Genomic DNA, 22,544 nt, shown 5'->3' with positions numbered 1-22,544 from the left:
CTTAATTGATCCCAAATATTTTTATATCTGGGTTGCTGTGAGTTCTGGGCTGTATGGCTATGTTCCAGAAGCATTATCTCCTGACGTTTTACCCACATCCATCATAGGCATCCTCAGAGGTTGTGAGGTATACTGGAAATTAGGCAAGGGAGGTTTATGTATAAACTCACAGTAATTCCAGCCATATAAAACATATTTTATATCATTTGGAAAATCACATTATTATTTAAAAATAAGTATTTTTCATATGAATAGAAAAACTACCAGTAATAGTGCTCCCTCTTTTTCCATCTAAATCTGTTTTGCCATTCTGTCCAGAATATGGAAAACTGGGGAAAGGAGCCTTTGGATGAACAGCTGCTGTTTCTGCAAAATGACTAAAGAGAATCACACCAGTCTACTGATTTACTTACAAATTCTTTTAACACGCACACATTTTTATTTTTCTCACAAGTACAGGTAGGTTTGAAACAGAGCATGATGTGCTATTATTTCATGTGAACACGGTGAAAAAGCAAGGGCATAAAAAGGCAACTGAGAAAGCAGGGAATGTGTGTTTTGGAGAAGAGAATGATCAGTGATTACACATGAATACCTGGGAGCAAATTCCTTTGTCAAGAAATGCTACATAAAGGTGTAGACCAGACATGGGCAAATTTTGTCCCTCCAGCTATTTTGGACTTCAACTCCCAGAAATCCCAACCAGCTTACTGGCTATTAGGAATTGTGGGAGTTAAAGTCCAAAATACCTGGAGGGCCAAAGTTAGCCCATGCCTGGTATGGACAGCACAGACATGAGGACTCAAGTTCTCACCCCCCTCACCATTAAATGTTTCACTGATTAAGAAATATATACACTGTGTTATTAAAATTACGTAGCCTGCATCTCCATACTATCACACAATCTCTTCTTCCCTATCCATGGCCCCTATTAGATTGCATAAAAGTGAAATTCAATAGTATAGCAGCTATTCTTTGCCAAGTAACTACAGCATTGTTAGGTGCCACCCATTACTGTACCAGTCTAACCCAGCCTAGTGGCCAGTAGTTTTTTTTGTGTGCCTTCTGCCTCCGTTTACCAGTGGCAGCCCAACCATTTTAGTTCAGTTATGCTGGCAATTATGTCTGTAGCCATAGCTATAGTCTGAACCCATCATTTCATTTCCATCCAGGTTTCCACTCTTGAAAGTTCCTTTGGAGCATAACCATCTTTGTGGCTGTTCCTTTGTTAGAAGGGAACTTGTAGAAGGTCCCATCAGGCAACCTCTCAGAGGCATGGCCTCAGGTTTGTAGGGAGAGGAGCAGTTGGAAAGAAAGTAGCAGGAGGTGGAGCAGTCACCACTAACTGGTCTCCAACCATATATTTTTTTACTTCTACAAAACGGGGAGCTTTAGGAAAGCAGTGGCCCTGGGTGGGTTTCCAAAGGAAAGGGAGGTGTCTTGGTGGAGGTAAACTCTATTGCTAAAGGCATCAGACTCAAGAGCCCTGCTAAGGTGCTCGGTCAGCTTCCTAGGACATGGCCACACCAAGTTACACAGAGCTATACAATGAGAAGCTGGTAACATGAGACATGGCGGATTTGCATAGATCACAAGCGATCCCCCCAGGCCCCGGGTGATGACAGGGAAGGGGGTCATTTTTTTCCCTGGAAGGGTGGCTGTCTTGGGTCAGAACCCGCTCCCACTCCCCTCCACATCTTCCATGAAGACGGAGCGCTTCTGCATGTTCCTCCTCAGGCGCTGGAGCAGTAGGTTGCCTGTGCAGAGCCTGCCAGGGACAAGGCGGCCTTCCCTTTTGCTTCCTTTTGCCTTGGCGATCTCCGGCTCCTCTGTGTTGTCTCTGAGGTGCGGATGAGAGCCTATATCGGAGGCGGTCAGTGTCAAACACTCACAGGGATCAGTGCTGACAGTGAAAGTATCATCCCAGATGGTCTCACACAACTCCTTCCCATTCTGGTACATCTGTAAAAAGTGAGAGAGTGCATGTTACTGTAGTGAGTCCATCTTCCCTGGGACAGAATGAGAACCCTGGGACAGAGTGAGTCAACCTTTGCATGATGGTGTTGGTTCTGATGGCCTAAAGAGCTGAATCCACAGAATGGTTCTTTCCTACCTCCAGTTATAGCCTTCCTTGGGCTGGTCCTGCTGTTAGGCAATTGCAGGCAATGTGTTGGGAGAAGAGAGCTGTATCTTAAGTGGACTATAGGGTTGTCAGAATGAAAACTATATCTTTACTGGTGGGTGGAAGAGGAAATTTCAGCAGGTGTTGTTAGTTCCCTGGTTGTGTGAGGAGCAACACCTTTTGAAATGCCCTCTTCCACACAATCAACAAAGATATTTTGTCATTATGTATGTATATGCAAATGCAGGTATTCCAAAATTTTGCAAAAAATCCAAAACACGTTCCGGTCCCAAGCATTTCAGATAGGAGATTTTCAGCCTGTACCCTCTTACCATATCCCCATCAATGGATATGCAGGAAGGAAATCATTTATATATTTCTGTAAGAATGCTGTGATACTTTACACAAGATTAATGGTCTTCCCTGTTTTATAAATTGTGTTGTCAAAAAGAAGGGAAAGGATGAAAAATGATAGCACTACCAACTGAAAACACTATCAGTCATAACATGTTTCCAGCAAACCTTGTGCTATCATTCACAGTTTTAAAATGTCGGGAAATGTACAAACCAGCTGAGACTTGCACACAGCCAATTGTATGCTGTCTTTTTCTTTTCACAAGCTCTCAGCCCAACTGTTGCTGTCCGCATATTTGCATTGTTGTCTCTCTGGACATTAATCAAATGAGCTGCCCAAGGAGCAAGTAGACTGACTCAGTGCCAAGCATTCAGGGAGAATTTGCCTATCTTCTAATGGAAGGGGCCGGGGCGTGCCATGTAAAATTACATAATATAGGAGAGTGCCATTTCTCCTAACCCTGGAGACAAAGCACGCAACTGGTTATTTCTGTTTGTAAGACGAGATCAGGAGAGAATCACGGCCTAAGACTCTTAACTCAACGAGACTGCCAATATACAGTACTCAAGGGTGATGTCACCTGTAACATTTAAACAGAAGTCACAGCAGGTTCTTCATCCAGAGCGTGGGTGATTCACGTCATGGCTATACATAGCATCAAACTGAGCACTGCCGTAGCAAAGTGGCAGTTGTGGCAGATAGACTCGTCAGCCTTATCTTTTGTGTATGGGCTAAAAAGTGACATGCTCATTTATACCAATCAGATGGGAAACCTTGTGGCCTTCAGATCCTGAAGAACTCTGATTCTCCTAGGTCCCAGATACACGGTCAGTTACTGGAATTGATGGGAATTCTTGTCAAACTATGAAAGAACCTTTTTGAGACAGAATGTTTATGTGATCTACAACTTTCCATGATGGTGGCCTCTTCCTCCACAGATATTTCTACCCTTCCCCACATAGGCTTCTTTCATCATCATCATTGACGGCCACAGATTCCTCATCTCCTTTCTATAAATTAATTCATTGCATTTTGAACAACAGTGACTGCAAATAATCATTTGAACAATGACAGAGATTGGGCATGATAACATATGCCCTAATCTGGCATCACTGCTGTGTTTCATTCAGAGCTAACCATTTTAAGAAAAGCTATAAAAAATTCAGATACATAACATAAGAGAGGAAGTACAGTAGAGTCTCACTTATCCAACATAAACAAGCCAGCAGAACGTTGAATAAGCGAATATGTTGGATAATAAGGAGGGATTAAGGTAAAGCCTATTAAACATCAAATTAGGTTATGATTTTACAAATTAAGCACCAAAACATCATGTTATACAACAAATTTGACAGAAAAAGTAGTTCAATACGCAGTAATGTTGTGTTGTAATTACTGTATTTACGAATTTAGCACCAAAATAATAATAATAATAATAATAATAATAATAATAATTTTATTCTTATATCCCGCCCCATCTCCCCGGAGGGACTCAGGGCGGCTTACATGGGGCCATGCCCAGACAAGACAGCACAAATCAGATAAAACATTAAACCGAGCAGTAAAACTTCAACATGATTAATAACAGTCATAAAAGTCAATATACACAATAATATTAAAATCCCGATTTGGGTCAAAAGATCCAGGCCAAGGTGCAAAGCAATATCAAGTTATCAGGGAGGGATAATTATACAGCAGGTGTAATACTTAAAGTGCTGAAACAATCCAGAGGGTCTACTGCTTAATAGGTAAATAACATGATCCCACAAGGATCAGTCAACAAAGGCCTTCTGGAATAGCCACGTTTTCAGGCTCTTCCTGAAAGAAAGTAGGGTAGGGGCCTGCCTAATCTCCCTGGGGAGCGAGTTCCACAGCCGGGGGGCCACGGCGGTGAAGGCCCTCTCCCTCGTCCCCACCAACCGCAAAATATCATGATATATTGAAAACATTGGCTACAAAAATGCGTTGGATAATCCAGAACGTTGGTTAAGTGAGTGTTGGATAAGTGAGACTCTACTGTATGTGGTTATTTTTTTCTATAAATTTTAGACATCGTGTATGGTTTGATCTTAATTCTGTCAGCATAACTTTAGACATTTGAAGTGCAGTTCTGCTGATCAGAGGGAAAACGTTGGGTTTTTGAGAACACTATGTTCTACCTTCAAACCCCCACTATCTCCCTCTGATTGTCAGATTTACAAGACCATTCATTGTCATTAAGTGCTTGGATACTTCAAATGTCTAACATTATGCTAATAGAATTAAGTTCAAACCATATAAGTATATTCTATCCTTGGCCTAAATATCCTAAAGCCACTGAACTTGTCTAATCTTGAAAACTAAGCCGGGTCAGCCCTGGTTAGTACTTGGATGTGGGACTGCCAAAGAATACCAGGTGGTGTGGGTTAGATTTCAGAGGAAGGAACTGACAAAGCCACCTCTGAAGATTCATTGCTTAAAAAAACCCTGTGAAATTAATGAGGCTGCAGTAATTCAACAAGTGACCTGAAGGTGCACATACTGCATGTTCTTCAAAATTTCATGCTAATTGTCTGCCATATCGATTGAAGAGATGGGGAAAGCCTGTTGGGCAAACTGAAGAGAAACTATTATGCATAACACAAGTGGGAATAAATACAAGAAAAGTTATGATGATAGGCATGATCCTGTAGGATTCCAACTGCTACCATCATCTCTTGTGCCCAAGAGCATGAAACATCAACCATCAGCTTCACATAATCCTACCCGCACCTGGCCATAGGAGATACAGTCTTGACTGCAGTTATTTCCATCAGGACCCCAGTGCCAATCTGTAAGCCAGTTCCGAGCACAGGTTAGGTCATCTTTGCAAGCATCATACCTGAGGAGATGATAAGATGGTGCAATAATGAAGGCATATGAATTTTCATTGTATTATCACATTTATATCCTGGTTTTCTTCCAGAAAACTTATGTTGGTTCCTTCCTGCAACTGTCTGAACTAGGTCAGGCTGAGCAGGAATAACTGGCCCAAGGTCACACAGTGAGTTATATAGCTAAGCCTTTTTCAGGCATTATGAATGTGAGAAAAATAAAAATGTGTGGAGGGGGAACATGCACAATTAATCACCTTTGTCTCAAATTCTTTTCTCTATACATATGAAGGTTGAACTTCCTGACATATCTACAAAGGCTCTCAACACAATGTTGAATGCTTTGAACTTTGTCTTGAAAATCAGCAAGATAGCCTCAATTGACATTGAAAGCTCTCCAAGTCAGAAATCAACCTGTATGTTAGGTGTGAACAACTGTAGTCCTTGGAAAGCACTATCTCTTTTGCATTTCCTCTGTGTGTGTGTGTGTGTGTGTGTATGTATGTATGTGTATATATATGTGTGTATATATATATCCCCTAAACATTATCTAGGGCAGAGGTGTCAAACTTGTAGCCCTCAAGATGTTTGGGCCTCCAACTCCCAGAGGCCCTAGCCAGGAATTCTGGGAGTTAAAGTCCAAAACACTTGGCAGGCTGCAAGTTTGACATCAGTGTTCTAGGGGGTATAGGGAGCAATTTCTCCACACGTGTACCTAAATGTGACAAAAATGTTCCTACATCCCTTAGAAAGCATTTGGGTATATTTGGGGGCAGCAATACAATTTTTTTCATCTCCAGGACTGCAATTACAACCTTAAAAAGTGCATGTACCTTATGGGCCATACTTCACTCATCCTTGTTCTAGGAGTAGGTGGGGAACATGCTATCCTGCACTCTCTCTCACGGGCAATGGAAATTATGTGAGAGAATGCAGGGTTGCATGGTTACCTTACTCATATTATTTAATTCATTTCACTTTCAGAACACCTAAATAAGGCTTATGCGAAGAATGGGACCTCCTCCCTCATCCATAAAATCATTTACAGCCAATGAGAGGGTCTCAGCACTCTGTACACTATATGATATCACTTCTTTACCTCTGCTGTTTATATTTTCTTTCACTGGTTGCTGATATCATGATCCCCTTTTGTTCTGCCTCTGTGCTTAACTAAGTAAACTGGAAGGCACTGTAGTACAAAGGACAGATCGGAGACTATTTGGCAAATTAAAATGTTTAGACTTCTTTTCCCCTTGGTTGCCACTATAAAATTTCTGTGATGAAAGGAAGCCTTTGAAGTCTGTGCAGCCCTGCTTCTCAAATCTTCTTTGTTTCTGGATGGTTGTTGCTATATGGTATAAAGTCCCGACGTGACTGGATTCTATATATTTTAAAACTAACTTTAATACAATGTCGACATGACTTTTTATATCACTGTATTATATGGCTCTTTAATTTAACTTAATACAGTTCCGACATGACTTCAGTTAATACAGTTCCAACATGACGTGCATTTCTGTACACCTTCTACCTCCTATGCTTCCCTCCAGTACTAAACACTAACTGACAAATCTTAACTGACAAAAGTAACTGCCATTCCAAAGCCTCAGATCCTTAAAGGGGCAGGGCAGTAGGTTGAGAGCCTTCTGGTGGCATGACACATTTGCTTTTACAAGAAGCAGCATTTTGCCTTTTCCAGCAGACAGATGGAGGGGTTGGCTTTGAGAGGTAATAATATTTTTCAGAAATCTTATATATTATATACCTTGGTAGGCAAGGTCAGCTTCTGAACTCAGTAGACTTCGCCACATACAGTTTGTGTATGTGTTCCAGAACGTTCACAAAGAGAATACAAGTGGATAAGATTGTTTCTCTAGCTCAGTGGTTCTCAACCTGGGGTCCCCAGATGTTTTTGGCTTTCAACTCCCAGAAATCCTAACAGCTGGTAAACTGGCTGGGATTTCTGGGAGTCGTGGGCCAAAACTATCTGGGGACCCCAGGTTGAGAACCACTGCCTAGCTAAAGCGTTGAAGTGATATAAAAGATGGCATTTTTTATTGTTGCTTTTATTGTTTTTATTGTTATTTTAAAGCCAAGTGTATTGTTTTAATCTATTTTTGTAAACCGCTCCGAGCCAAACTGTGAGTAGTGGTATATAAGTTTAATAATAATAATAATAATAATAATAATAATAATAATAATAATAATAATAATTGGTTCTTCTGAATTTATAATTGGCCTTTTAAGGAACAGGCTGGTAGGGGACACTTTTGCCTGCCCTTCGCTATTTTTAGATTTTAAAAATTGCATTTGTTTTGTAACATAATCCTATGCAGGGCTATCTAGAAGTGAGTCTTACTTTTGTCAGTAGCACTTACTTCCCATGGAAGAGGACACAGAAACACACACCTAGTTGAATGAGTCCTTATATCTTTCTTCACCTGAACTTGCATAAATAGAAGGCAACTATCTACTGACAGTCTTCAGTTCTGCTGCCTCTAGGAGATGGTACTTCTCTCAATATTTCTTCAACCAGTTGCCCCTTTTCCACACTAAGAGGCTTTACTCACCATCGATCACAGAAACCCTGGCAGAGGGGCACAGCCAGCAATGCCGTGGGTCTTTGAGGGTGAGGCCACTGAGCAGCAATGGGGGAACAGCGGTAGAAACACTCCACTTGTTCCAGATACTTCTCACATCTGCTGAGGGGAAGGAAACAGTATTAGTGGCAGCAATAGGAGTAAATGACCTGTAGGGCCGGTGGCAGAGCATAAAACTGCACCTGTGCCCTTACTTTGATGGCTCCAGGAACAAAGAATGATCCTTTATCACCAGTTGTCTAACATCAGCTAGATAATGCTCAGGCAAAGCTCTACTCTTCAGCTACTGGTTAACTGTGGCTGTGAATGTGCGTGCTAATGCTCTGCCATTTTTGCAGCTAGCAGAGACAGAACAGCCACTACATATACACTCTGGACAAGGACAATGTCTTTCTATTTTTTCAGGTATACGATCAGCTGCAGCTGGATAATGCCCTGGTACAGCCCTGCAGCCAGTAAGTGGCAAAGGGTGCAACTGAACAGTCTAACTGAAATTGTAAAGCTGGAGCTTAAATAAATATTGGCTGGGTACCTCTTTGTGCAATGTGAGCACGAGTTACCAATAGGATTTTGGCAATATTGACATCAGGAGGGCAGAATGTTTTCTTTAAAAGAAAGACAAGAGACATGTCTACAGTACAAAATCCTAACAGTGGTTTTCAAAAAAGAAAGAAAAAGATTGAACAGAGAGGGGAAAAAAGAAAAGTAAGAAGCAGAACTGTTTATCCTGGGCCAGCTTTATGATTAGGCAAAGTGCTATAGGTGATTAAGGCAACATATTTTGGATATCATGAAATAGCTGGAAACTATTGCTAATATAATTTCTTATTGCCATATTTTCACTGATAGAGTTGAAGAGAGGTGCTTGTGGAGTGTGGAGTTTTCTGCTCGGATGCCTGCATCATTTGGTTGGCCTTAGGTACTATTCATTTAGAGTTTGGTGGCATGGGGACATCATTGTGTGCTCCACCTCGGGCAACAAAATGCCACAGGCCAAGCTAGCTTCCTCTACACTTGTTTGGCAGTCTTCAAGACTGGTGATGGGGGAGTTCAGAAGCAAAACAATGCTCAATTTCACAGCCCTATAGAAAAGTAGACCTAAGTGGTTATTACATCATGTGCCTTCTTCGGAGAGCTTCCTCCTAGCCCTATATGACTATTACAGGAATGGCTATCATTTGCTGCATCTGACCTGCTGCTGAGGTGCCCACAGCGGTTCCAGTAGATGTCATTGGCTTTGGAAAGGTCCTGGGCTATCTCTGGTGAGCAACATGCACCTATGGAAAAAAAATCCTTCTGTCAGCAGATCCATTTCTGAATGTATTTCTCTTCCTTTTATTTCACTGACACAATAGCTCTATGTGTAACTGTTAGGTCTTAATATGAAGGCTTAGAAATGCAGGCTGGCAAGTGAACTCCTTTATAGTACTCTGTAATACAGAAGGTCCCAGTTTGGCCTCATTTTCCCACTCTGTATCATAAGTCTGTCAGCTATTTTGCTGCCCCTGTTCCTTAATAGAAGTCAGACATAGAGGTTGAGATCCTCTTTGACACTGGGAGGGTGTAATGTTCTGCTGGCACATTGATCTGGAGATCTGCATTATCAGCAAGAAAGAAGGTTCTGCTGTTTAAACACCCCTTGTTCCCATCAGGTACACAGTTTTAACCTGTGTAGCTTCCTCCAAATGTTCTAAAGAAGTGGGCTTTCATGTGTAGCCCGAATGATGGATGTGGAAAAGGAATACATCTAATTAGTAGGCTTTCCTGACTTCAGGTCACTGGTGTTGCTGAATTGCACTTCCCATCACCCATCTGTTGGTCACAGCTTGGGTTGCCAGGTCTCAGAGTGAGGAAAAGGAATCCCAGAGTGAAAGCAATGCCTTGGGAAGTGTGTGCATTTATGTTTTCCTCATTTGTTGGATTTGGGGGCTGCAATCCTATATGGCAATTATGACTGTGTAACCTGAAGTTACACACTTGTGACTGTTATGTATTCACAATCCCTACATAGCCCCTAGTTTAGGAGCATATAGGGACCATGAAAATGCCCAAATCCACATTTATCTGCAGCAGTAACTACGATCAGTAAGGATGTGTTTCCCATCACTCAGGAAGTTGCTGTCTCCAGTATGAGGGAGAATTGGGACAGAGGCCCTGTTTCTGTCTGTTGCACTGGAGATCATTCACAAGAGAGGGTGGAAACAACAGGTAGCTGCTTAATCTATGATGGGAATGGGCCCCATCAATCGCAGTAGCTACTGCCTGGTAAAAGGAGTTGAGCCAGTATTCATGGAATAGAACTGCAAATAAAGACCATATGCATACATAAATGTATCAGGAATCTGGCTGATATTTAAAATATTTAACGAGCACACTTTGTGTAACTGTGGTTGATGCTTAGCATGCAATACTTAATGGTATCATCAGGATCTCCCCTCATAACATCATTTTTGTCACAGGAGGCCTTTATGTAGGTCACAGGAAGGTTCCTGCTTCTGAAATTTAGCAGGGGATCATCACTAGGTCTCAGGTTTTGGCTTTGAAATCCCACAACCTGACACAATCCTGATCTGACAACCTTATGGCAGTTATGGATGATGAGAGGTGAACTCAAACATTTGGCAACCATGGTTGGGAATGGCTAAATAGTAGAGTAGAAGAAAGTGCTTTGGCATATGTATGGGAAGGTTTTTATTTACATTTAATCTAGAATAGGAGCATTTGTTTTACTACCTCTTCTCTATGACAACAGGCCTGTGGGGTCATAGAAAAGTGTGGCATTCAGTGCCCAATTTCCCTCAAGCCCGTCAGCTCTGAGAGCCACCAGAACCCCCCCCCCTCCCCAATAACACTCACTCTCTGCATAGATCTGACAGACGCCCAGCTGTTCTTCTGAGCTTGGACTGGGCTTGTGTTTTCCTCCAGACAAGCAGCGATCCTCCAGGCCCGCAGCAGTGGCCCCCAGCAGCAGCAATGCCCATGCCATACCCATGGTCCAGATGCTACCCCTGCCAGCAACACGGCTCATAGCTACCTGAGAACAAGAGGGAAGGGTCATTAAATCAATTTTAGGTAGAATAGCCCCCTCTTCAAGCATGCCAACCTGATAATGACATAAAATGTATTTTCCTCTTGCTCTAACCTCCACCAGTGTGCCAACATCCAGGTACAAAATGCTTTTATCTTTTCAACTTCCTCATCTTCATTCAATATTTTCATAATCCACTCTAGAGTCCTACCTGTAGTTCTTCCCATCGTTCATTGCTTGACTTCATGTTGAAAAGCTTGCTGAAGCTGATGTCTCCTCCCCCAGGTAACTCAAGGCATACTGACTGACTGCAGGGTGATACCTGGGTGTCTTCTCAACACCCTGATATGGGCCAGGAGTTCCACCACACTCCCCAGTCAAAGTGAAGGCTGCTTTGTCGATAAAATCCATGATCCAACTCATTTGTGTTCAACACATACAAAATAAACAAATCATATTTCCCTTCTTGTTGGCATTTTATTTCTCTGGTAAGAACAAAAATGGAAGGAGTGGGGGAAATAGAAGAGAGGTGCAAGTGGAAGGTAATGTTATCTGGATCCCTCATAGAGGTCTGTGAACAAGATAAAGTAACTGTACATTAAAGCAATTGTACAGTAAAGGCTTCACCTGATAATAATCTCTATGTTGTGACAAATGGATAGATATATAAATGGCTGTAGGACAAGCCCCTGTTTAAAGAGTAGGAATTATCCAGCCTTCCAAATGCTATTACATTGTAGACACCAATATTCCACATTATGAATTATGCTGGCTCAGATTGGTGGAAACTGCAGTCCAAACAATATCACAAGGATTGCATGATTCCCATCCCTGGTTTAAGGGATAAACCTCTTAGGTGATGTTTATTATTTATTGCAGAGGTTTTCTGTTGAAAATCACCCTCTCCTGAATGCTTACTGCATCTCAAAATGATGTTACTTACTATGAACAGTACCTCTGGGGGCAAACAGCAGGATAAAGGGCAAGATAATATTAAATTAAGAATTGTGGATTCATATTAAACCCAATCTCAGTTTTGGACACTTGGTGGAGACAAATGGACATATTGTTGTGTGCCTTCAAATCTTTTCTGTCTGATGGCAACCCTAAGGTGATCCTATCTTTTTGTTTTCTTGGCAAGATTTGTTTATTGGTTTTCTCTGAGACTGAAAGGGTTTGCCTTGCCTAATGTTATCCAGCAGGTTTTTATGGTCAAGCAGGAATTTGAATCCTGGACTACAGATCATAGGCCAACACTGAAGCCACTACAGCATCCTCTCCAAATGGACATAGAATGCAATTAATGAACCGAGAACACATATTCAGATTTTAAGCAACCCTAAAGGTATTGGGGCCTGACAGCAGAGAGTAATGCAGAACTTCCATAGCTAGAACTCTGTTACTTCTCTTCTCTCCGTACCAACTCACAGCTTGCAGAAGACTAGGAGGGATTGGAGAAGTGTCCAGCTATGTTCCCAAAGCCATACATACATAAGAGAACATAATTCCCTGAGATCCTCCTGAAGTTCTCTGGAGTTCTTAGAGCAGTGGCTCTCAACCTGTGGGTCCCAGATGTTTGGGCCTTCAACTCCCAGAAATCCTAACAGCTGGTAAACTGTCTGGGGTCTCTGGGAGTTGTAGGCCAAAATACCTGAGGACCCACAGGTTGAGAACCACTGTCTTAGAGGATGATGTTATCATTTTACAGTTGGCAAAGGAGGCATTGCCAAATGCTTCTCTCATCCTCCTTGCTCTTTGCCAGGCACTTTAATGTCCATGGGAGGGGAACTGAAGCAGTTCAACTATGAGTTACAGGGGGTAGGAAGTGGGTCATGGCAGAGAGAGAAACAGAATATCAATCTCCACAATGACACCTCCTCCGCCCACACACAACAATAACAACTGACCGTACACAGTGGTGCACTGAACAGCACTTGAATATGTAACTTACAGAATGTCAGCCAAGGTGTGTGTGTAGATTGTTTCATATCTACAGTTACTCCTTTCTGAATATCAGGTTTGTATAGAGAAGAGAAACTCTCACTTATGAACGATTTGAATGAGAATTTATGCCTTCAGAGGGAGACTTTTAAGGCAGAAAACAAACATGGCATTCCAATACATATTAATAGCAGAGTCTGCACCAGGCTGGCTCTACGATAGAGCTACAGGAGACCACTTAAACACTGGCAGCTCCAGGCACATGACATCTCTTGTGCGTCTGTTCTTCCTGGGTCCTCCCCCCCCCCCCCATAATGAATTAGCCTTTTTCATTCTGCATGATGTCTTTGTGAAGCTCAACAACTTGTATGCTCCTACAGCAAGAATGTCAGCTCGCAGCTCCATATAGAGGTGAAAGAAGATGAAGACAACTGGGATACTCAGCCTATAGCAGCACTGCTCATACAGACAGCCTGCCTCCTGTGTGGTTGACTGTTGACAAGTCTCTGAACCAATTACTGTATTATCTTTGTTTAAACCCACAGTTTGTAGATTTGATACAATGTGCTGAATCTGCTCTGTCTTGTAGTCTGGCAGAAGCATAGAAAAGAAGTGCCTGTGTTGTAGATGACAGGAGAGATAACACCAAGAGCAATCCTTTGAGAGGCCAAAAAGTCCAGTTTATTATTTTCAGCGGAGTCTCTGGAAGTGGAATCTCTTCCAAAAGCAAACCAGAGCCCCGATCAAGGAGTTGACATTGCCTTTTATACATTTTCAGACAAAGAACATGCTTCTACATACATCTCGTCATTAGTACCTCATTTCACATGCTTACATACATGGGCATAAATATGCACAATCAGCATTTTCCTATCTAAGCACTCTAAAAGCCTGTAGCAAGTCACAGACACCACGGCTCAGCTATAGTACATTAATCAGGGGCCTACTCTTGACCTGTCAAAAGTCTGCTCTCCCTCTAATGGAATGTTCATATAAATAACAGGCCCCCCTTCTGCCTGTCCTGCCAGCTTGTACATTTACACAGACCCCTGCACTTCTTTGTGTCTCTGTCTGAGTGCCTGATACAGAGACAGCATGATTTTTCTACATTTCAGTGCTTCTAATGTGCATATAATATATGTCTAAAAATCTGTATTTTCCAGTTCCTCATCACCTGAATCGCTGCACCTAGAGACCATCGGCATGGTTTTATAGCTCCCTACTACAGGCTACCACAGCCCCTTTCAGATATGGCTTCTGGTACAAGCCCATATCTTCCACAGATGAAACTGGGATACATTTGATACCGCAACATACATTGTGGCAAGAGTTATTAATCACAATGAACACATTAGATAGGAGAGTACAGCATTTGAATGTTGCTGAGCCTGCTGGAAAGGGCAAGATTCTGCTTCCGCCTTCCCAGCTGCTATGGAGTACAAAGGACTTTTGCATTTTACACTCAGGAGAAAGGAGGAGGAGAAACTGTGACATTTTAAAAGTACTGTAGCTAAAAAAGTAGGAGACAAGAGGATTAATCTGTACTGTCCCTGCCAAACTGGAACAGTTGAAGGTAACAATCCCATCCCCTCTTCAAATCTCCTGTGCATTTCTTACAGCATAAATGTTGCCCTGAAAGAGGATTGAATTCCCTCTAAAGAAGGGAGGACTTCATTCTTCATCCTCACTGTGGGTGCAAAAATTCCCTGCTGTTTCTCCACCCTCCCCTCTGGCAGTGCAAAAACAGATACAGTGGTGGCTTTCTCTTCAAGCAAGAGTGAGAAATATATTTGAACCAGACCCAGTGCGGCTTTCACCGCTGTGTCTTTGAGCAAAGTGTGCCAGAGGACAAAGCCTCACCACCACAAGGGTTTTCAGGACCAGGCAACCTCTTTCCCTCCCCCTTCAATACTTTCTTTGGCTGTGCTTGGGTTGGTGAAACGGTCCAACATACAATAAGATAAGCAACCCAGCAACTTGTGATGGAGTTTCCTTGACTCCTGATATACTCCTCTCAAAAGCAATTCAAGACCAATCATCACAGCCAGATTCTTTGATGCCACTGTGATAGAATCCCTCTCCAGGCTGCCCTACAGTTCCAGATAATGCTCCTGTCACTCATCTTGCTCTTTTACTCTAAGTATCTCTCCCTGGATCTAGTACTAAGGCAGTGGTTCTCATCCTGTGAGTCCCCAGATGTTTTGGACTTTAACTCCCAGAAATCCTAACAGCTGGTAAACTAGTTGGTATTTCTGATAGCTGTAGGCCAAAACACCTGGGGACTCACAGGTTGAGAACCACTGTACTAAGGCCTCCAGGTGACTGCTAAACCGGACAACAGAGTGTGTTTATCAGTGTGGAAAAGTGTGGCCAGTTGCAGAAAATAAAAAAGAAAAGAAGTAAATATTTGTGATATAACATATACAATAAATACATAGACTGTTTTGATAGACAGTACACAGTAACAGCTTCAGACAAAACATTTATCCCTAAATTCCTTCATCTTCTCAGTTCCCAAACCCCTATTCAGATCTTACAAATCCCTAGCTTCCCAACAACCTTCGTACTCTTTCTGACTGGCCCTAAGAGTTTAACTAGGGACCTCTATGCTAGATCCAGGGGATATCCACACTGTAGAATTAATGCAGTTTGACACCAATTTACCTACCGTGGCTGAATGCTATGGAGTCCTGGGAGTTGTAGTTTGGTGAGGCACCAGGCTTCTTTGCCAAAGAAGGCTAAACAATTTATAAAACTACAACTTCCAGGATTCTATAGCTTTGAGTCATGGTAATTAAAGTGGTGTCAAACTGCATTAGCTCTACAGTGTAGAGATGCACCTACTGTTTGTCCCCTGAGCTGTGATTGGCTGTTTCCATCAATGCTTTCCCAGTTTCTCACTTCATAGTCACTATTTTGGTGTGTGCAGGATATTGGTAGAGAATGTGCAATGCTCCTGATGTGTCTGGACTTTCCACCTTAGCCTATATAGCTTGTGGCAAAGGATGATGGGAGTTATGGTCCAACAATATCTGGAGGGCCATGCATTCTCCATTCCTGATGTGGAAAGGGATTCCACATACCTTTGATATATTTTAACTGTAGTGTATCTGTTCTGATTTGTAAGCTGCCTTGAATTCCATGGGGAACACACACAATACAAAGTTCTTATTCTTGTTGCTGCTATTATAATAATAATAATATCAGACCATGTAGCTGTGCTCTCAGGCTGTTCTGAGCTCCTGAAAGGAAATATTCCTGACCGAAACAGACTCTAGCATCACTTTACTACTATCTGTTGTCACTTTTTGGGAAAGCATCTGCAATTAGGAGGTGTTCAGCATTCCAGTCCCAAACGACACTCAACTTACAATACTAGCATGTTGGTTTCAGTGTTGAACCCAACACTTGACTCTGGGAAACCACAGTTCAAATCTCTGTTTAGCCACAGAAATTCACTAGGTAACCTTGGGCAAGACATACACTCTCAGCTCCAGAGGAAGGCAATGGTAAACTTCTGAAGAAATCTTGCCAAGAAAACCCTAGGAGAGGCTTGCCATGAGACAGAGTTGACATGGAAATGTTTTATATGTGTATGTGTTTTATTTATTGTATTTTATACTGTGTTTATTTTATGTTCTGTTTTTTGGCACTTTGTGCCGTATGTAAGCTGCCCCAAGTCTCTTAGGGGAGATGGTGGCAGGATATAAGAATAAAGCTGTTGTTGTTGGTGTTGTTTGTTGTTGTTAGTTGTTGTTGTTGTTGTTGTCAGAAACAACTTCTCATTCCACAGTTCCCATATTCATAATAAAGACAAAACAGGTGGTTTATGTGCCAGTAACAATTTGTTGTTTATTTGTTCAGTTGCTTTCAACTCTTCATGACCTCATGGACCAGCCTGCGCTAAGCTCCCTGTCGGCTGTGGCCACCTGCAACTCCTTCAAGGTCAAGCCAATCACTTCAAGGATACCATCCATCCATCTTGCCCTTGGTCGGCCCCTCTTCCTTTTTCCTTCCTTTCCCCCCGGCAACATTACCTTCTCCAAGCTTTACCATCTTCTCATGATGTGTCCAAAGCACTACATTTTTGCCTCTAATATCCTTCCCTCCAGTGAGCAGTTGGGCATTATTTTCTGGAAGATGGACTGGTTGGATCTTCTTGCGATCCAAGGCACTCCCAGAACTTTCCTCCAATATCACAAAAGCGTCTATCTTCCTTTGCCCAGCCTTCCTTATGGCCCAGCTTTCGTATCCATAGGTTACTACGGGGAATACAATTGCTTTAACTATGCGGACCTTTGTAGCCAGTGTGATGTTTCTACTCTTCACTATTTTATCAAGGTTGGCCATTGCTCTCCTCCCAAAAAGTTAACGTCTTCTGATTACCTGGCTGCAGTAATCTTCACACCTAGAAATACAAAGTCGGTCACTGCCTCCACCTTTTCACCCTCTATTTATCAGTTATCAATCAGTCTGGTTGCCAGTTATCAATCAGCCAGCAACAATAATCTCAGGAAAAAGTTAAACAGTAAAAAAATTCATTATTTTATTTTGTGTTTCAATAGTGCATGCGTGCTTTAGCACAAAAAGCAATTTAAGTGTAGAAAAAAGGCAAATGTGTGCTGAGATGTGTTGTAAGAAGGCATGTAAGTGGAAATGCTAAAAGGTAATTGTAAAGAAGTGTGGTTTTGTTATGATTTATGGATGACATGTTTGTTTAATTTTGTTTTAAAAGTCATGTTTGGGTAAGTATTAGAGTTGATAATAATATGTAGGAGAAACCAGCTCAGCGTTCTAAGGCAGGTTACCCTAGCAACGGGGGCGGAGTCAACCGCTGTTTGAAGGAAAAAGGAGGGAACGTTTTAAAACCCAGTCAGTCAGTGAGAGTCTGTAATGGTGAAATTACAGTGAGGACTGATTCTCAAGTGGAGGATCAGGGTGGCTCAAATGAGGGAATTTGAGTCAATTCTAAAATAAGGTGACTTATTTTAGGCAGTCTGTGATTGTTAGTCACAGGAGATAGACTGGTTCCAGGATTGAGGGAAACCAGGAAAGCAGACCTCTAGTAGAGCCAGACTAAGCAAGTTGGGTGACTTGTTTAGGGTTAGTTGTGGAGGCTGTGGAGTAAGGGGAATTGATCCCAGTAGATCCAAGTGATCAGTTTATAGTTTGGTTCTGGAAGTTAGAACACCTCAACATCTATCTGTAACAGTTATTTAAATGCCTCAAAGAAGTTATTGAACCACTAAGCTTTGTACATGAAATAAACTTGTTTTTGTTCTTTAAAACCATCTAAGCCTCTGTCACACTCATATTCTAAGCTAAGCAACATCACCATCAAAAGTGAAATAAATAAAGAAAGCTTAAAAAGAATAAGTATCCTCTGCCTGACATCTCCACAATTGGTGGCCAGAGCTGAATAAAGCATATTTATATTGGTGGCAGCGAAGATAGTTAAATATATAATAATTAAAAGGATCTTTACATTTTGGTGGCAAGGGTGGGATAAAAAGATTCCTCCTCTACCTCACCTCTTTACAGTAATGAAAAGCAAAATCCCAGTTGAAAAAAATCTCTGCTGATCAGATGTTTGGAGGAAAAGGAGAAGATTGTGGGAGAGTAAATTTGGTTTCCTGCTTCTTTTCTCAAGTAGATAAGTTTAAGTGTTGAATGTTAAGATTTTTGAAAATATTCTATACATGGGTGGCTTACAGCCAGGAGATCCTAGGCAAAGTATATAATAAGACTTGACAAAGGGCATAGTGGGCCACCTCTCTTTCCAGGGGCATCTATAATGCTCTGTATGTTTACCGACAAGATAACAAGATGCTACTGGATTACCACACCCATAATCTCCAAACGTTGGCCATAATTACTAAGGTTGATGTTAGTGGCACATGGAAGTGCACATGTTCTCCACCTTGACCCAGAGCTTCAAATCCCTGATTTCTATTCCAACACAAACACACATTGCATAATATGGTGCATGATTGCTTTAGCAGAGTGCACTCTTCCATCTTTGGAGCATAACATTGTAGCTAAAGGATTAACCCTCTTTTTTTGTCTAACATTGAACTCTCTTCTCTCTCTCTCTCTCTCTCTCTCTCTCTGATGGCCTCACTCTGATTCATCCCTCTTATCTTTGGCAAGGAGCATGGAAAATATTTGTGGCCTCAATCCCAGCAAAGATTAGGGACAAGCCTCAAAAAAGCCAGCTTCCTGTCATCCCTCCTTCCTCCCTGTCACAATTAGTCTTCCAGTCATCATAGTCACTGCAACTAAAGTGTGCACCAGTGCCCTTGACCAACAACAAAGTGGAAGAGATGCACTCCTCCCAATGCAAGTAGACCTGCAGAATGATATTCCACCTATCACGTAAAATCTGCTGTTCTCTTCTATAGACCCTTGCCTTGTCATTACCCCAAAGGTTGCTGCTTGCTTGAAACCTTGTTGCCTCATCTTTTACCACTTTCAAAACCTCAACATTATCTCCTATAGGGATCCATCAGCCACACATTCAGTCTTTAGAGCAGACTGACATGGCCCCTTCCAGAGTGGCTTGACTGTGGTTCCCCGTATTCCTAGCCTGCATGGTCAACGACTAAGCATGATGGGAGCTTTAGTCAGGTCCATCTAAGGAGAGCACCAGATTGGGAAAGGGTGCAATAGGCAAAAAATGAGTCTATTACATGATTTCAGTCAAATTTCAGTGTGTAATCTGCCTCCTTCCTGTGATCAGGGCATTTAGGCTAAATAATATGGCACTGATTAATATTTTAAATTGTTTTCATTTGGCTGTCATGTTTGATGTATCATTTGAAAATGTGTTTATGCTACATTTTCTGGTGTATACTAGAAATTGTTTTGATCCTTGTTCTTTGAATAAGCAAACACAATCACATAAAAAAGTAAGCAACAAACACAGCTTGGGGAATTGCTGGAGCCATTATCTAGAAAAGTAACATTTTCAAACTCTGTGGATGGAATTATGTCCAAGCTTGGGGGAAAGTGGATGTGGCTAATTATGTGAACTACTTACTGTGCCCAGTGCCAGAAGGGGTAGTTCTCTCTTAGGTTCAAAAACTTAAGGCAAAGCCACAGAATAAGGAAATATGGTTTCTTCTGCCAGGGAAAAGTGTGTGCCAGCTTTCAAGTAAGTCCAAGTTCTTAATTTATTGTTCATCTTTGTATGCTCTTAAAACCAATAGCTATGAATTCACAAAAAGCCTTTTGTCCCAATTTAAGTTTGATAAAGGGGCAGGAGAGCACCCACTTTGTGACCTTGGGCAAGTCACACTCTCAGACTCAGAGGAAGGCAAAGGCTTCTGAACAAATATTGCCCAGAAAGCTCAGTGACAGAGTCATCTTAAGGTTGCCATAAACTGGAAATAGCTTAAGGGTGCACAACAAAATATTTGAAGAGCAAAATTATTCCGAAGGATAGTGTATCCCACTGGACAACAGCAAGGAACAACGAAATACTCACTTGACCCACTCAGATGTAGCTTCATGAAGGCTTTTGCCCAATGAAAACATATTCGTAAATCAACCACATCACTTTTACTTTAGTAATACATTGAATCTGGGTACATCTGAAGAGCAGCACAATCATTTTGAAGCAGGAGAGAATGTTCCCTTTGGTTTGGGAAGGATGAGGCAGCACTTCGGGAAAAGTACGTGGACTCTTCCCCTGTGCAGCCTGCCATTCATATTTTAAAATACACATTCTAACAACCATTCATTTATGTTTGTTGGGAACATTTTGTTTATTTAGCAGAAGTCCCCAAGCAATAAAGGGCAAAGTTGCTGGCTGAGAAACAATAATAGATCCAGCCCTCCTTAACGTACCTACAAAATGGGTTGAAACACTTTGCTGCAGCCTTCACACCTTACTCCTACTAGCAGGTTTCTCTCATGGTTTGACTATATATGAGCAAACTCTGCAGCATCAAAAACAACTCTGTCCCATCACAGAAAGCAAGAAGATGGCCCTAAGTAAAGACAACCCTTTGGGGACTGGACCCAGGAATGCAAGGACATCTCCGGCTTTTGAAAAAATCCCGTGAAATCCCCAGACCACAGCAAAAGATCCAGCCTAAACGTCTTAAAGCAGGCCTGGGCAAACTCCGGCCTTGCAAGTGTTTTGGATTTCAACTCCTAGAAATCCCAGGCAGTTTTCCGGCTGGTAGGAATCGTGGGAGTTGAAGTCCAAAACACCTGGAGGGCCGAAGTTTGTCCAGGCCTGCCTTAAAGGCACCAAATCCTGCTTGCTGGAGACCTGAAACCTTTTAAAAGACACTGACAGTTAAGATCAAACTAGACATGTAGATTCTTACCCTAATGGCACTAGATCTTGCCTGACCTTGGAAGCTAAACAGGGGCAGTCCTGGTTAGAACTTGGATGTGAGACTGCTGAGTTATGCCAGGCGCTGTGGGCTAGATTTCAGAGGAAAGAACTGGCGAAACCATCCCTGATGACTATCCCTTGCTTGAGAAAATCCCACTAAATGAATGGGGGGTTGACGGGCGACTTCGAAGGTACCGCCGCCCTCCCACCCAACACACAAGGCGAATGCAATGCTAATCAAGGGGACCAGTTGCCATGTTCACACCTGCCCCCAATGTCTCCCACCCTGGGCATTATTCCACTGATATATAAACCCCTCTTGCTTAGTTTCTAACAGACTTCACAATCTGTTGGGTCTCCCTGGAAGAGAAGAGCGGTATATAAATAAATAAATAAATAAATAAATAAATAAAATCTCTGAGGATGCCTGCCATAGATGTGGGCGAAACGTCAGGAGAGAATGTTTCTGGAACATGGCCATGCTGTCCGGAAAACTCACAGCAACCCAGGAAGACAATCTGACTTTTCCATTGGGAAATCAAGCACCATCTCCCTCCCCTCATATCCCTCCTGCCAGTCTGGTCCCAAATAGGCGCGGATGGGGAGGCCTGGGCGCCCTACCTGAGGCTCCTTTGGCGGCTCCGACGACGCTGACTGACGCCTCTGCTTCGCTCTCGCCCCGAGTTTGGGAAGCCAAGCCGAGCCCCTCGCTGCCTCTGCTGAGTGGCGGGCACCCAGGCAGTCCCTCCTCCTTCCCTCCTTAGTCCGCGCCCAAGGCCCCGCGGGGCTCGGCTTTGCTGAGGCGGGATGCTTGCGCTTCAAAGGAGGAGAGAAGACAGGCTCACACAAGCGGAGACAGGGGGACGACGTCGCTCTCTCTCCCTCCCCCCCTCCCCACCTGGTACACTGCCCCCGAGAGAGGAGGCACCGCTTCCCCGCTCACGCCTGTTCCCGCTGCCCTAATCTGCCTAATCTGCCCTTTAAAAGTCAGTGGGGCTAATCGCCGCCGGAACACCTTGGGATCAGGAGTGTTATCGGGCCAGAGGGGCTCTGTAGTAAGAAAGGTGACCCTTCCCCATTCCCCAGCCCTCTCCTCCTTTGAATCTATTCCTCTTTTGTTGCACCAAACGATGAGAAAACGGAGGAAGACCAATAAGGACACCCCAGGATGTGGTTCAGTACCTTGGAGTCGTCTCTGACTTCTGGAAATCGGAAGGGGTGCTATCGCAGGGCTCTCAGGGGCCCAGAGAGTGTGGGCTTGGCCAGGGTCACCCAATGGGTCCTCCTCAGGGGTGCATC

The 22,544-nt window shown here is 42.7% G+C and overlaps 1 protein-coding gene across 1 annotated transcript; it reads right to left on the bottom strand.

Moving 5' to 3' along the window:
* Positions 1-404: 404 nt before the first annotated feature.
* rtbdn (retbindin) lies at positions 405-22,176 on the bottom strand. The gene is made up of 6 exons (XM_008117488.3): positions 21,867-22,176; positions 10,786-10,963; positions 9,122-9,206; positions 7,900-8,028; positions 5,229-5,337; positions 405-1,962 (listed from the first exon to the last, which is right to left on the bottom strand). The coding sequence occupies exons 2-6, from the start codon at positions 10,955-10,957 to the stop codon at positions 1,669-1,671; spliced, it is 789 nt and encodes a 262-aa protein (XP_008115695.1). The 5' UTR covers positions 10,958-10,963; positions 21,867-22,176; the 3' UTR covers positions 405-1,668.
* Between the last annotated feature and the right edge of the window lie 368 nt (positions 22,177-22,544).

The sequence above is a fragment of the Anolis carolinensis genome, chromosome 2 (assembly GCF_035594765.1).
Source record: "Anolis carolinensis isolate JA03-04 chromosome 2, rAnoCar3.1.pri, whole genome shotgun sequence".
In the NCBI taxonomy this organism is placed as follows: Eukaryota; Metazoa; Chordata; class Lepidosauria; order Squamata; family Dactyloidae; genus Anolis; species Anolis carolinensis.
This window is presented reverse-complemented; position numbering and strand designations above follow the sequence as displayed.

What these genes read in the sequence shown, in the direction of transcription:
- rtbdn (XM_008117488.3), bottom strand. Translation starts at nt 10,957, where the DNA reads ATGAGCCGTGTTGCTGGCAGGGGTAGCATCTGGACCATGGGTATGGCA. An exon ending in TGTGGGCACCTCAGCAGCAG is followed by an intron (nt 8,029 to 9,121) that starts GTCAGATGCAGC and finishes TCCCCTCAGCAG; the next exon opens with ATGTGAGAAGTATCTGGAAC. An exon ending in ACTGTATCTCCTATGGCCAG is followed by an intron (nt 1,963 to 5,228) that starts GTGCGGGTAGGA and finishes CACTTTTTACAG; the next exon opens with ATGTACCAGAATGGGAAGGA.